Source organism: Protopterus annectens, chromosome 5.part1, assembly GCF_019279795.1.
Source record: "Protopterus annectens isolate FY-2018-M chromosome 5.part1, PAN1.0, whole genome shotgun sequence".
NCBI lineage: Eukaryota > Metazoa > Chordata > Ceratodontiformes > Protopteridae > Protopterus > Protopterus annectens.
The window spans coordinates 595875146-595887217 of NC_056736.1; the positions used below are offsets into that span (position 1 = coordinate 595875146).

Here is a 12072-nt window from a genome sequence, read left to right on the forward strand (position 1 = left end):
AGTTTGGAATACTCAATGTAACCTTTTTTGCTACATGTGAAAGTACCAGTGGGCAGGCCAATTACACATCAGCTTGAACAAAATGGAGCAATGTCAGAATCAAAACAACAGTAAGATTAAGTCCAGCAATGAGTATCTGTACCAAACCATGCTTAATCAAAACCAGTTACATCTACTCCACTGAATATATCACACAGTAGCTCTGTCACCATCAGCACAGCTCTCCTGTCTTTTCAGCACTCATATGCAGACCATCTAGTAGTCCTTCCAACCCCCAAACGTCTGCCTGACTGTGCATTAGCTCTTCATTAACAGTAACTTCCACAACTCTTGATTTGCCACCTTTGAGGCAGAACAAGTAAACAGACACATTGCTTTATCATCACTCCCATTTGATAAACTTGATTTTTGCACCCAAGACCCTCATTACTTCCTCTGAGCAATGGATGACTGAATAAAACCAGCAACCACAATGTCCCCCATCCACCAGTTTGACTCTCACAGCTAATCATGTAAAAATACTTCTAATTTCTCTATCACACACTACTGAATCAAATATACGATGCAACTAATCCAGCCCCACCTGACAATATCATTACATCCACCAACATTGTAATACCATGTTTTTGTAACTACGGCAACTGGGAAACTTGAATCTTTCATTATCTTGACTGTATTTTAAGTCTACATCCTGCTTCATCAGCAGGACAACTGGTCAACTTTTCTCCAGGTTCCTTATGTTATTACGTAGTATTCTATGACTTACGACATTTTGCTGTCTCCCAACTTCTCCCTCTCATCAGATATTAGTCACCCCTCACAACCTTGATCCTTTTCACTGAGATTTTGACCCTCCACAATTATCCTCCATACTTCAGCTCCCAAAGAACGGGCTGACTAATATGTCAGTATATTATTACTTACCAATTACTAATCACCTGCCCCTTTAAATAAGCTAAAGTTTAAAAAAAGGAGTCCTAAAGAATGTAATGAAAATCAATGTTTGGTTTCATGCAAGACTGCATTAAACTATCAAAGTACACCAGGAGGTTAAGGCTACAAGTCTTGCCTCATAACAGAGTATGATGAAACAAAATGAACTAAATGGGGAGGCATTGAAAATTCTGGATGGTCGTGTAGTTGTGGGCAGGACAGCGAGTCTGGAACTGGTGAATGTTTCTCAATTTCAGCAGTTCCACTTGCAAACTACACAACTCTGCATAAGTCACTTAACCAGACCAGTACCCCTGTGTCATCACTAAAAAAGACATTTACACCTGTTTTTTTCCTAGTTACCTGGTTAATAAAAATATAAACTAAGATTGGGACAGAGCACCTAGTGCAGTGGATCACTTCTGATCATCTGCGCTCCTTTTTATTGTTACTCTCATGTTTTGCAGCCAGATCTCATATCAAGCTTCCAGTGGATTCCAGAAATGCTTTCCATATCACTATTACTGAAGAAAAAAACAAGCACCAAGTCTACATGAATGAGAACTATTCAGTTCTCTGCTTTGCTCTCAGTCTGTAAAGGCCATTACATGCTTTCACTAATACAGCCACTACACTACCCCTAGTATACTTCGAGTTAAGTCCTATGGCCTCCAGCAGTGGAAATTCCTAGTGCAGAAGTTACACTCATTCACCCTCCAAGAGGTGAGCTGACCACTTCTACAAAAAATCTCCATGGCAAGTCCCCTGACTCCAGGTACAGTACTTGAACTCGGGACATAAGTGTAACAGACATGAACTCTTTGCCTGTGCTAACAGGTTGGTTTGCCAAGAAATCTGTATGAAATTGCACTGATCTTCTCAACAGTCTTAAAATGACAAAGGCAGATGGATTACACAATTTCTTTAAATGGATTACACAAGTTCTTTAATGATCAGCCAGTATACATACCTAGAGTCTCTGATCTCCGTAAAGCTGGAACAGAAGTCGGTGAATCTGCCCAATCCAGCTTCCCTCGAGCTATTAAATACTTCTTGGCTTTGAAGAGCAAAGCAGGAAAATCTTCCTGGTTAGCAGCAAAAGCTTCAATTTTGTTCTTTACAGTACCCAGGACCTGTAAGAGAAAAATTGACGGGAAAATGCTTAATCCAAACACAGCAGTAAAATACGGCTTGCAAGGCATACAAAAAGCCCTACGTCCTGATAAATGAAGAAAGCAAACTGTTGAGCCCACAGGTACATGCCCTTGAGTGAATGACATAACAAAACAGAGCCACACAAACACAAAAAAAACAAAAACCAGTAGAAACTACTGTAAAGCACCCGAGACAGGAAGCCTGGGGAAACTGATGAACTTGATATATTACACAACCAAAGAAACTAAATCTCATTCATTTTTTTTTAATATTATTATTCCTTTAAGAGCTATAACAGATTAAACCTACAGGTCTGGATGTGTTTCTATTAGATTTTCTTGGTACTGCAGCATTCTGTGATCATCTATATTTTGCTTTACTCCCACAGACAATGCCTTTTAAATACATTTTCTCCAAAGCAAAAAAATAAAACCAAACACTTGGGTAATGCACCCTGGATGAAGTCCTCTTTTATTAGAAAGTCTCTGATCTACTCACCTATCTTTTAACAGTAGGTACCATATGGATACTAGATATAAATTCCTTACAAATTGAAAGCACAGTTGCATACAATCTTAACGTAACAGGAGATGTCCTTCTCTTCAGTGTTGCAGTATTGGTTACCAAAGAGATTCACTGCCAACGGTACCCCAATATCCGGCCAGTATACCAAAGCCTTATGATTTTATAGATGTCTTGGTTAACATGTATGCTCCCCGCTCAAGATGCAAGGCATAAAGATGACATATGGACATTTAATACCAAAAGCACCAGAGGAGGAAGGCAACTCAGTCCTTGCTGGAAAATACGATTTATTGCCAATAAAACGACAGGAACACAATAGATAGATGTAAAACACATATGGACATACATATCTCAAAACTGAAATGCCCTAGGAGGAATAACAGTCCAAGGAATTAGGAGGAACATATGCATCCAGAAGGAGAAAAAAGAAAAGTACAGTTGTGTACACTTGCCAAAAATGTAGATGTTTGAGTGTATTCACTGTTGCAGTCATCACATTTGGGTTATCCCCCGCCAGGGTAGCCCTTGACCGGCCAGAATACAAGAGACTTTGTATTTCTTATTATTATTTCTTACTTTTTGTGTGGGGTCTAGTTTTGATTTTTTTTCATTGATAATTTACCTCAGGGAGGTCAGTAGGTTCTTTACAAAAGTCAGGTGCTGTAACAGCCTTTCCTGACGGTCTGCCTGAATCAGGCAATTGTCTAAGTACGGGTAAATTTGAATATTTCTTTGTCTGCAAAAAGCAATGGTGGGAGCCAGGCATTTTGTGAAAACTCTGGGAGTAGTGGATAAGCCAAAGGGAAGCACAGAGAAGTGAAAGTGCATAGATCCTGCCCTGAAACAAAGGTATTTCCTGCATGATTCTCTGATTGGGATGTGTAGATAGGCCTCTTTTAGGTCTAAGGTGGCTAACCAAGCATCCCTGGAAAACACTGGTAGAAGTTGCTGGAGGGTGAGCATTTTGAATTTTGGTATCCCCAGAAAGGTGTTTAGAATGGATTGATAGAGGATGGGGAGCCATGTGCCCTCTCTTTTCTGTGTACCAGGAAGACTCTGGAGTAGAAACCTTGGCCTATCTGTCCTGCAGGAACATGCTGTACTGCCCTCATGGAGAGCAGAGAAAGGACTTGCTTTTTGGCCTCTGCCCACTGGTTTGGAGGAAGATCTGGGAACCCTTTTGGGGTTGGCGGAGTGTGGAAATAAAATTTGCATCTCTGGGACACTATGTTGAGTACCCATCGGTCACTGGTAATAGTGGCTCAGTTGCTTGCATGGAAAGAGAGTTTTCCTCCTAGGGGCACAAGCAGGTGGGCAGAGGTAAGGGGTGGAGGTGTAAAGTCATTGTGAGTTCTTACCATAATGGGGTGGCTTTGCACTTCCTGTTTTTGAAGAGGAGGAACTCCATTGCTTAGATCTCTGCATTCCCTGGGGCTGCTGTCTGGGGGGGCGGGGGTCTGCTTCCCCTGGGTCTGGGCTGAGCTCGCCTGGAGGAGGCAGGCAAGGACCAGTGCCTACTGAACCTCGGAGGCAGGACCTGTAAGAAGTCTGTCTGCATAGATTTAGCTTTTTCTTCCATCTATTTTAAGACCTCTTCTGCCTTGGTGCCAAATAAGTTGTTTTTGTTCAATGGTGCATCCAATAATTTGGATTTGGCATGGTCTGGCAAGGTCTGTTCCTTAAGCCAAGCATGGCTTCTAAGGACAGAACCAGTGATTGCAAGATTCTTCTAGGGCATCAAAGCCACATTGCAAGGTGTGCTCAGTTACTTTATTTGCAGAATGCATTAGCTCTTGTAATTCTTTATTTTCTGCATGAGCAGGAAAGGAAGACATTATTTGTTTGAGGAGTTCCATGGTATGCTGCTGATAATTCAGCATATGGAGCTGACAAGTTAATGCTCTAATAGTAAGAGTAGCAAAGGTATATACTTTCTTACCCCATCTGTCTAAAGCTCAAGAATCCCTATCTGAGGGGGTGGGATTCTTAGCTGAAGTTGCTTTAATACCTTTAGGTTCTTGAGAGATGGCTTCTGGGTCAGCAGTAGGATTTTTGAAAAGAAATTTGTGAGTCAGGGACTCTGTAATACCTGTCAGGTTTCCTGGGAGCAGAAAGTGTCAGGAGTCAAACTGGATTCCATAAAAACATCATCTACAACATCCAGGACAGCAGGAATGGCCAAAGGTCTGTGCTGTGAAAAATCTAAGAATTCCCTGAGTCTCGCTTTTGACTGAGGATAGTCTTGACATTCCCATTGGAAATGCTCCCTTAATGTATTAAGGCTTTCCCCAAATGAAAAATCCTCAGGTGGAGAGGCAGAAGGAATGGATTCCTCTGCATCAGAATCCTCATAAGCAGAGAGGGGTTGCATATCTTCATATTCAGATGCATCAAAGTCATCAGAATCCTGTTCAGATAAAACTACTGGGAATAAGTCTATTTTTCTTTTGGAAGGGGTAGCCTAGCTTCCCATAATAAGCATAATAAGGTCTTCCGCCATTTTAAGCATTTGAGATTGAGGCAAGGAAGCAGGTACCTGAGCCTGGGTCGTCGTTTTTTTGGGTGTGGTTCGTACCCTGGGCCTTAGAAACTCTGTAGTTTTAGAAAGAACTGAAGACACAAAAGAAATAGTTGGTCTGTGTCGAGTATCAGTAGTGCAAAGTACTTCCTTGGAAGCTGGTGCCTGCTCAGCGGCTCTGGACCCATCCAAGGTAGAGGATCCTTAGTTGAAGAGTCTTGCAGCATACTGGACTCCGAAAGGGTCTTGGTAGCAGCCCGTGAATCCACAGAAGTGGGCATCAGGGGCTGTGAAAGCCCCTCAATGAGGACTGAAGAACTGGTGACTAGCTTAAAGGAAGCATCTTCGGCAGTTTTGGACATGTGCGGTCTGTCTTTAGCCTTATGTTTTTTTTTGAAGATTGGCAGTCAGATGGCTTACCAAAGCCATGTCGCAATTCAAGGACTGAGAGCGAAAATATCTAGCTACAGTAAGGGCCTGATGACATATAGTTCTGGCGTTGAACAAAGCACAAAAGCAACAGTGGGGGAACGTCATGGTCTGGGCCTAAACAGGTGACGCAGTAAGAATGGAAGTCTCAGTGTGGTACTTGCTTTCCACAGGCGAGACAATTGTTAACTTCTTCTGACATCGGTTAGAGCAAGAAAAAAGGATCCCCAACGGGATACTTGGCTTTAGAAGACTTCAACCTCAGTTTGGAAATGAAACCTCAAATAGCGGCCGGCCAGCACTCATGCGAACTGCTTCTGCTTTAGGCTCTTCGGCAAGAAAGACTGATGTTATGGCATCGGCTGCCTGATTTTATACCACCGACGACCTGATGTCAGTCCTAGAGTGACAGCAACCGACGCAGAAATACTAAGCCTCTGGTATTTGGGCTGACTGAGGGCTACTCCTGGCAGGATAAATCAAATGTGATGACTGCAACAGTGAAACACGAAGAACATCTATTGGTGCTGGAGAAGGAGCTCTGGCAGGCACCAAAACAGTCGAAGATGGGATGGTCGATACCAGGGACTCTGAAAACTCAGCTGGAGTCAAAGGAGGAATTTGCATTGGTGTAGAAGCCTAGGATCCAGAGCCAACCTGGCTAGGAACCAAAGATTGAGGCAATCTCCTTGCCGTCAGGAGCTGGTTGACCACTCTCAATGTCTGACTTGGACAGGTTCTTAGTGGACCAAATACGAGACGCCAATCGTGATCTTGGTGGCTCTCTCTCCAAAAATGGACTCTGAGGACAGTCCACAAATGGGTCAACCAAGGGAGAATAAGATGTCCTTGGTAGAATTATCAGTTGTGACTCCTTCGGTACTGAGAATTCAGCTGGTGTCGAAGCAACAGGTGTCTGCACCGAAACCTGAGCTGCAGATGAATGTGTTGATGAAAGATTATCCTTTCCTGCCGGTGTCGAGGAGACAGTCAGCACTGTGGGAGACTTGACCAATTTAGAAGGTGGTTCCAAAGATACTGCTGGAACCAAATGAGTTCACTTTTTCAGTTTTGAGGAAGACAACGAGGAAGAGGAAGAGCTGGCTTCAATTTTGGGACCAGAGATAGCCTCTTCAAACTCAGATCTACGAAGTCCTTTGAGAAGGAGCTTATTTTTACGCTCTGTCAGGTTTCTAATGGAAAACTATGACAGATGGCGCAATCTTCTTGAAGATGGACAGCACTAAGACAATAAGACACAGAAGCTGTATCCACCTGAATTTGGCATTTTTCTGTCACACTTTTGGCACCTCTTAAAACTGGAGGTGCCTTTAGGGGATTTGTTGGCCATTGTAGAAGCTAAGACCTCCTGACACACGCAAATACCACACACACACACACACACACACACACACACACACACACACACACACACACACACACACACACACAAATAGAAAGAGAGATTTTCTTTCTTTTTTTTTTGGGGTAGAGAAGGAAGAGGAATTACCAACAATGGTAAAACAGACAACCTGAAAGTAAGGGGGAGTACCAACAATGGTACCTTAGAGTACCTAATGGTAGAAGACAGAAAGAGAGAACACACACACGCCCGCGTACGGGCGCACACACACACACACACACACACACACACACACACACACACACACACACACACACACACACACACACACACACACACACACATCTAAAGGGAACGAGAGATGCAGGTAGATGAAGAGTTTAGAAAGAAACAGAAATTCAACTGGAAAAAAGTAACTTACAGTTAAAGTCCAAGGCTCGAGAGGTTGGTTGAATGCATCTGGCACTATGACGTAGCAAGGGAGATATGAGGTAATTTGGTGAGGAGCAATATGTGTAGAGGTTAGCTCAAGAGTTTTTGGAAGGTACGAGCTGGAATAATGGCAGAGTCAGTTCCAGGGCTCAGAACTGAGCCCGCAGTCAAAGATTAGGTGATGACTGACATCATTAGATGGTTAATTAGGAGGATACATGAGGTATTGGAGGCGAAGGTTAGAGTGTGTGCGTGGGGGCGATTCCCCTCTGATAAATCCTATTTGAACAGAGGAACCAGGCAGGGGTGTCCTCTTGCCCCTTTATTTGCGTTACATTTAGAACTATTTGTCAAACAAAAATAAGGGACACACAAATTCAAGGATATAATTGGTATGGTAGTCAAAAAAAGTTGGCTTTATTTACAGACGATATTGTTTTGTACCTGATAAAACCAGAAAGGGTTATTTTCAATGCTATGGAAGATTCTGAGACAGTTTCAAGTCTTTTTGGGACACAAAATGAATTAAGATAAACTAAATGCAAGAGCTGTAAACTATGTAAATATCCAACACTGCTTTATTCACAATCCCTTTTTGCATATTGGACAAAGAGTAAGCAATTCTCTTTCTACAGATATGAAAGAGATATTTGATAAACTTGATAAGTTAATGGCTAAAGAATTAGCAGTACATTTGAATTGTTTGAGCTTGCAGAGATATCTAGAATTGGATATCGCACCAAGAGGCTTAAGAGCCTACAAAAATCCAACAACACCATTTGACTTACAAGATGAGACAGATAAAATGTTCCATAAGCGATGGGTTACAGCTGCCCATCGCTGTTCTATTGAATGGATAAGTATCTTGGTGGAACGTGATAAAATTAAGCAAAATAAATTAAAAACTGATATCTCTCATACATGTGAGACATTATCGGGGGCCATAGGCTCTACCCGTATGGAACAATGTCTCCAAGATATACAGAATAAATTGATAGAGCTAGAAAAAGAACTTCTTAATATCAAAAAACATCAATTAAATCGTGACATCAAGGATTATGCTGGTGATTCTGCCTTTTCCAGACCAACGAACAACAGGAAACGACGTCAGGGCGTAAGTTTCGCAGACCAGGAGAGACAAACACGCAATGGAGGCTTGTATGCGTATTCGGATGCTTCCACTGAATGGGAAAGTGAACCGGGTGAAGGTGGAGACTTTCCTGTGCTTCCAGCAGCGCAAAATCCTCGTTCCTTCCAGCAGTCCTTTCGTGGGAATAAACGTACTGGTTTCGCAGAAGGAGAGAGGTATAGAGAAAATGAAGATGAAATCGAGAATGGACAGAGACAATATGCCTTGTCTACAACGAGAAGGTACAAACGTACAAGAAAGAATTAATGTGACTTTATACCAGCAAGATAGTACATATGTTGTTAACTTGTGTGGTATTAGTTTAGATGATGCAACATTTTCTGTACTAAATCGTGGTCTGAAATATATTCCGACAGTGTTACCACGAGCATATGTCACTAAAAGTGATGTATATCGTTTCATACGTAAGCTACATTTAATCTCTTTCTTTGGTAGTAGACAGGATAATTTGTTTTATAAAAAAAAAGATGATGCTGCTTCTTCTGATGAATTTGACGACAGCTTTCATTCTTGTCTTTCCGATTTAGACGCAATGGCTGATAATAATGCGTATAGCAAGTTAGATACTTCAAAAGTAGAAGTCAGAAGTAAGTTTATTCCACCGTTTACAAATGAGGGCATAAGAAATTTTACAGCTATGATTCAATTTGCTATAGATTTAATATTTGCTGACTATGATAAGAATAAGGAAAATATTGTATATAATCTGAGTAAATTAGAATGGAAGGCTTTGCAAGCTTTAGTTAATAACCAAGAATTGGTAATAAAACCAGCCAATAAGGGCAACAAGGTAGTTCTTATGCACTATACTCAATATGTTCAAATGTGTTTAGAACATCTTAATGATACTGAAACTTATAGTAAATGTGACATAAAAATGTATGAACAAGCAGTAAAACGGTTTGATGATACATTACAAAAAGGGTTACGATTGGGCTATTTCACAAAGGATGATGTTACTAAGAAGTTTAAAATGTCTAATTGTGAAGTGGCATTATTTTACTGCCTACCAAAAATACATAAAAATGTTGCCCATCCTCCGGGACGTCCCATTGTATCAGCTTGTAATTATTTCCTACACAATATGGGTATTTTTCTTCATAGCTACCTATACCCTTACGTTATAAAGCAAAAATCTTATATAAAAGATAGTTTTGAATTTTTGGAAAAAATATCATCGATTGTATGGACTCAAGATATGTATTGGTTCACAGCTGATGTGAAAAGCCTATATACAAGCATCAAACATGAATATGGCCTAAGGGCTTTGAATAAATTATTAGGGGATAGTCCAGAGTCCTTCTATATTATGGAACTAATGGAATTTTGTTTAAAGAATAATTACTTCTATTTTGATAACCAGTTGTTCCATCAATTGAAGGGTACAGCTATGGGGGCAAGTTTTGCCCCTATGTATGCTAATGTTTTGATGAATTAATTTGAGTTAGAGTTTTTATATCACATGGGTTTTTTTAAAAATTATGTAATAAATTATTTTCGTTATATTGATGATCTGATTTTTATATGTAAAGGGGGAAGATCAGAAATACATGAGTTTAAGGAGAATTTGCAGAAAAATCAATATGGTTTGAAATTTGATGATTTTCAGTTAGGAGATAGAGTGAATTTTTTGGATCTAACATTGGAAGGGAAAGGTAATGGCAATATTGTTACTAAAATATATCGAAAATTTGAAAATGATTTAAATTTTCTTGATGGACATAGTTATCACCCATCACATCTTATTAAATCTTTACCATACGGTGAATTTACAAGGGTGATGAGATTATGTAACAATAATAGAGATGTGGAAATAGAATTAGAAAAAACTTTTCAGTTATTTATTAATAGAGGTTATGAAATAGAAGAAGTGAAATTGTCTTTACAAAAAGATAGACAAAGAAAGAAAAGGAAGACAATATTTGTGTTCTAAACAAAAATCAAAAAAACAGAAAAAATATATATGGTTCTAATGTATGATTTAATAGCAGAACAAGTAAAACAGGCCATACAAAAGTATTGACCTTTTTTATTTAAATATAAAGATTTATCAGAAATACTTCCTGAAAATATAATATTCTCTTATAAAAGAGGTAGAAATTTAAAAGACATGTTAGTACATGCTAGATATTATAGACCACATATTAATTTAAAAACAAAAATAGAATTATTGGGAACATATAAATGTGGCAAATGTATTTCTTGTAAATATGTTAGTCAAACATTTGAATATATAAATGGAAAATATTTTAAACCAAATGGAAGGTATTTTTGTAACACAGAAGCTGTGGTATATGCGTTGAAATGTCCATGTGGACTTTTTTACATTGGGGAAAGTAAGCGTGCTTTTAAAGTTAGACTTCAAGAACATATAAGGGACATAAAGAATAAGAAGAAAGAAAGTCCCCTTGCAATGCACTTTAAAGAATATCACAATAGTGAACCAGATGGTTGGTTGGCAACTATTTTACAACATATAGAGATAGGTAATAATGATGGAGTAATCAAATGTAAACTTTTATATAAAGAAACTGTTTTTATATTAAAGTATGGGACAATGACACCTAGTGGTATACATATAGATTGCAATTGGAAAGTGTTTTTATGAGATGTTAATTAATTATTATGTATAATTGTTTAATTGATTATTTGTGAATGATATAAATATCTGAGTGAATGGCTTTGTATTTATTCTCCTTGAAGGCGTGAGCCGAGGCGCTAGGGACTTGTGAATAAAGCAGTGTTGGATCCTTACTTTGGTCGTTTTATTTGGATTTGTGCTTGTTTTTTATTTTTTGTTGCTGATATATATATATATATATATATATATATGATATATAAGCTGTAAACTATGTACCCGCACACTAACTTGTTTAGCAATGCCCATATTTATCGGGACCAGACAAAATTAAGTACTTAGGAATACGGGTTAAAAAGGATTCTGTTATGGAAGCTAAGGATATGTGGGAAGAGTCTAAAGAAAAGACTATACAAAAACTGAGAAACTGGAAGCCCTGTTTTATAGATGTGGATAGCAAGACACAAGCAGTGGAAACGTTGTTAGTCCCTTTAATTTTAGACACAGCTCAGACACATTTTATCAACCAGAGAAGTAGTTGGGGATAGTAATTAAGAGTTGAAGGATGTTATGTGGGAGGGGACTAGGGCAAGAGTCAAGTGGGATAAGTTGATCCTTCCAATAGAACAAGGTGGTTTAGGATCACCTGATTTGAAGGGATATTTCAGAGCTAAACATTTAAGGCTTGTACACACAGCACAAGAAGAAAGGTATAATTCAAAGTGGAAAGGGATGATGATGAAAATGGGGGAAAGCTCAAGAAATAAGAAGAGTTAGCCATACAATACCCCACAAAGACACTGTAAACAAACTCATGGCCATACAATACCCCACGCAGACACTGTAAACAAACTCATGGCCATACAATACCCCACAAAAGACACTGTAAACAAACTCATGGCCATACAATACCCCACGCAGACACTGTAAACAAACTCATGGCCATACAATACCTCACGCAGACATTGTAAACAAACTCATGGCCATAC

General features: G+C 39.4%; 1 protein-coding gene across 1 annotated transcript in view; it reads right to left on the reverse strand.

The window, feature by feature from the left end:
* The window catches only part of LOC122803235 (FHF complex subunit HOOK interacting protein 1B-like), a 538521-nt gene that overhangs the window by 152131 nt on the left and 374318 nt on the right, over positions 1-12072 (reverse strand). Inside the window, exon 8 of the mRNA XM_044072834.1 lies at positions 1904-2066. Coding sequence (XP_043928769.1) covers positions 1904-2066 — 163 coding nt within the window. The remainder of the gene's footprint in view (positions 1-1903; positions 2067-12072) is intronic.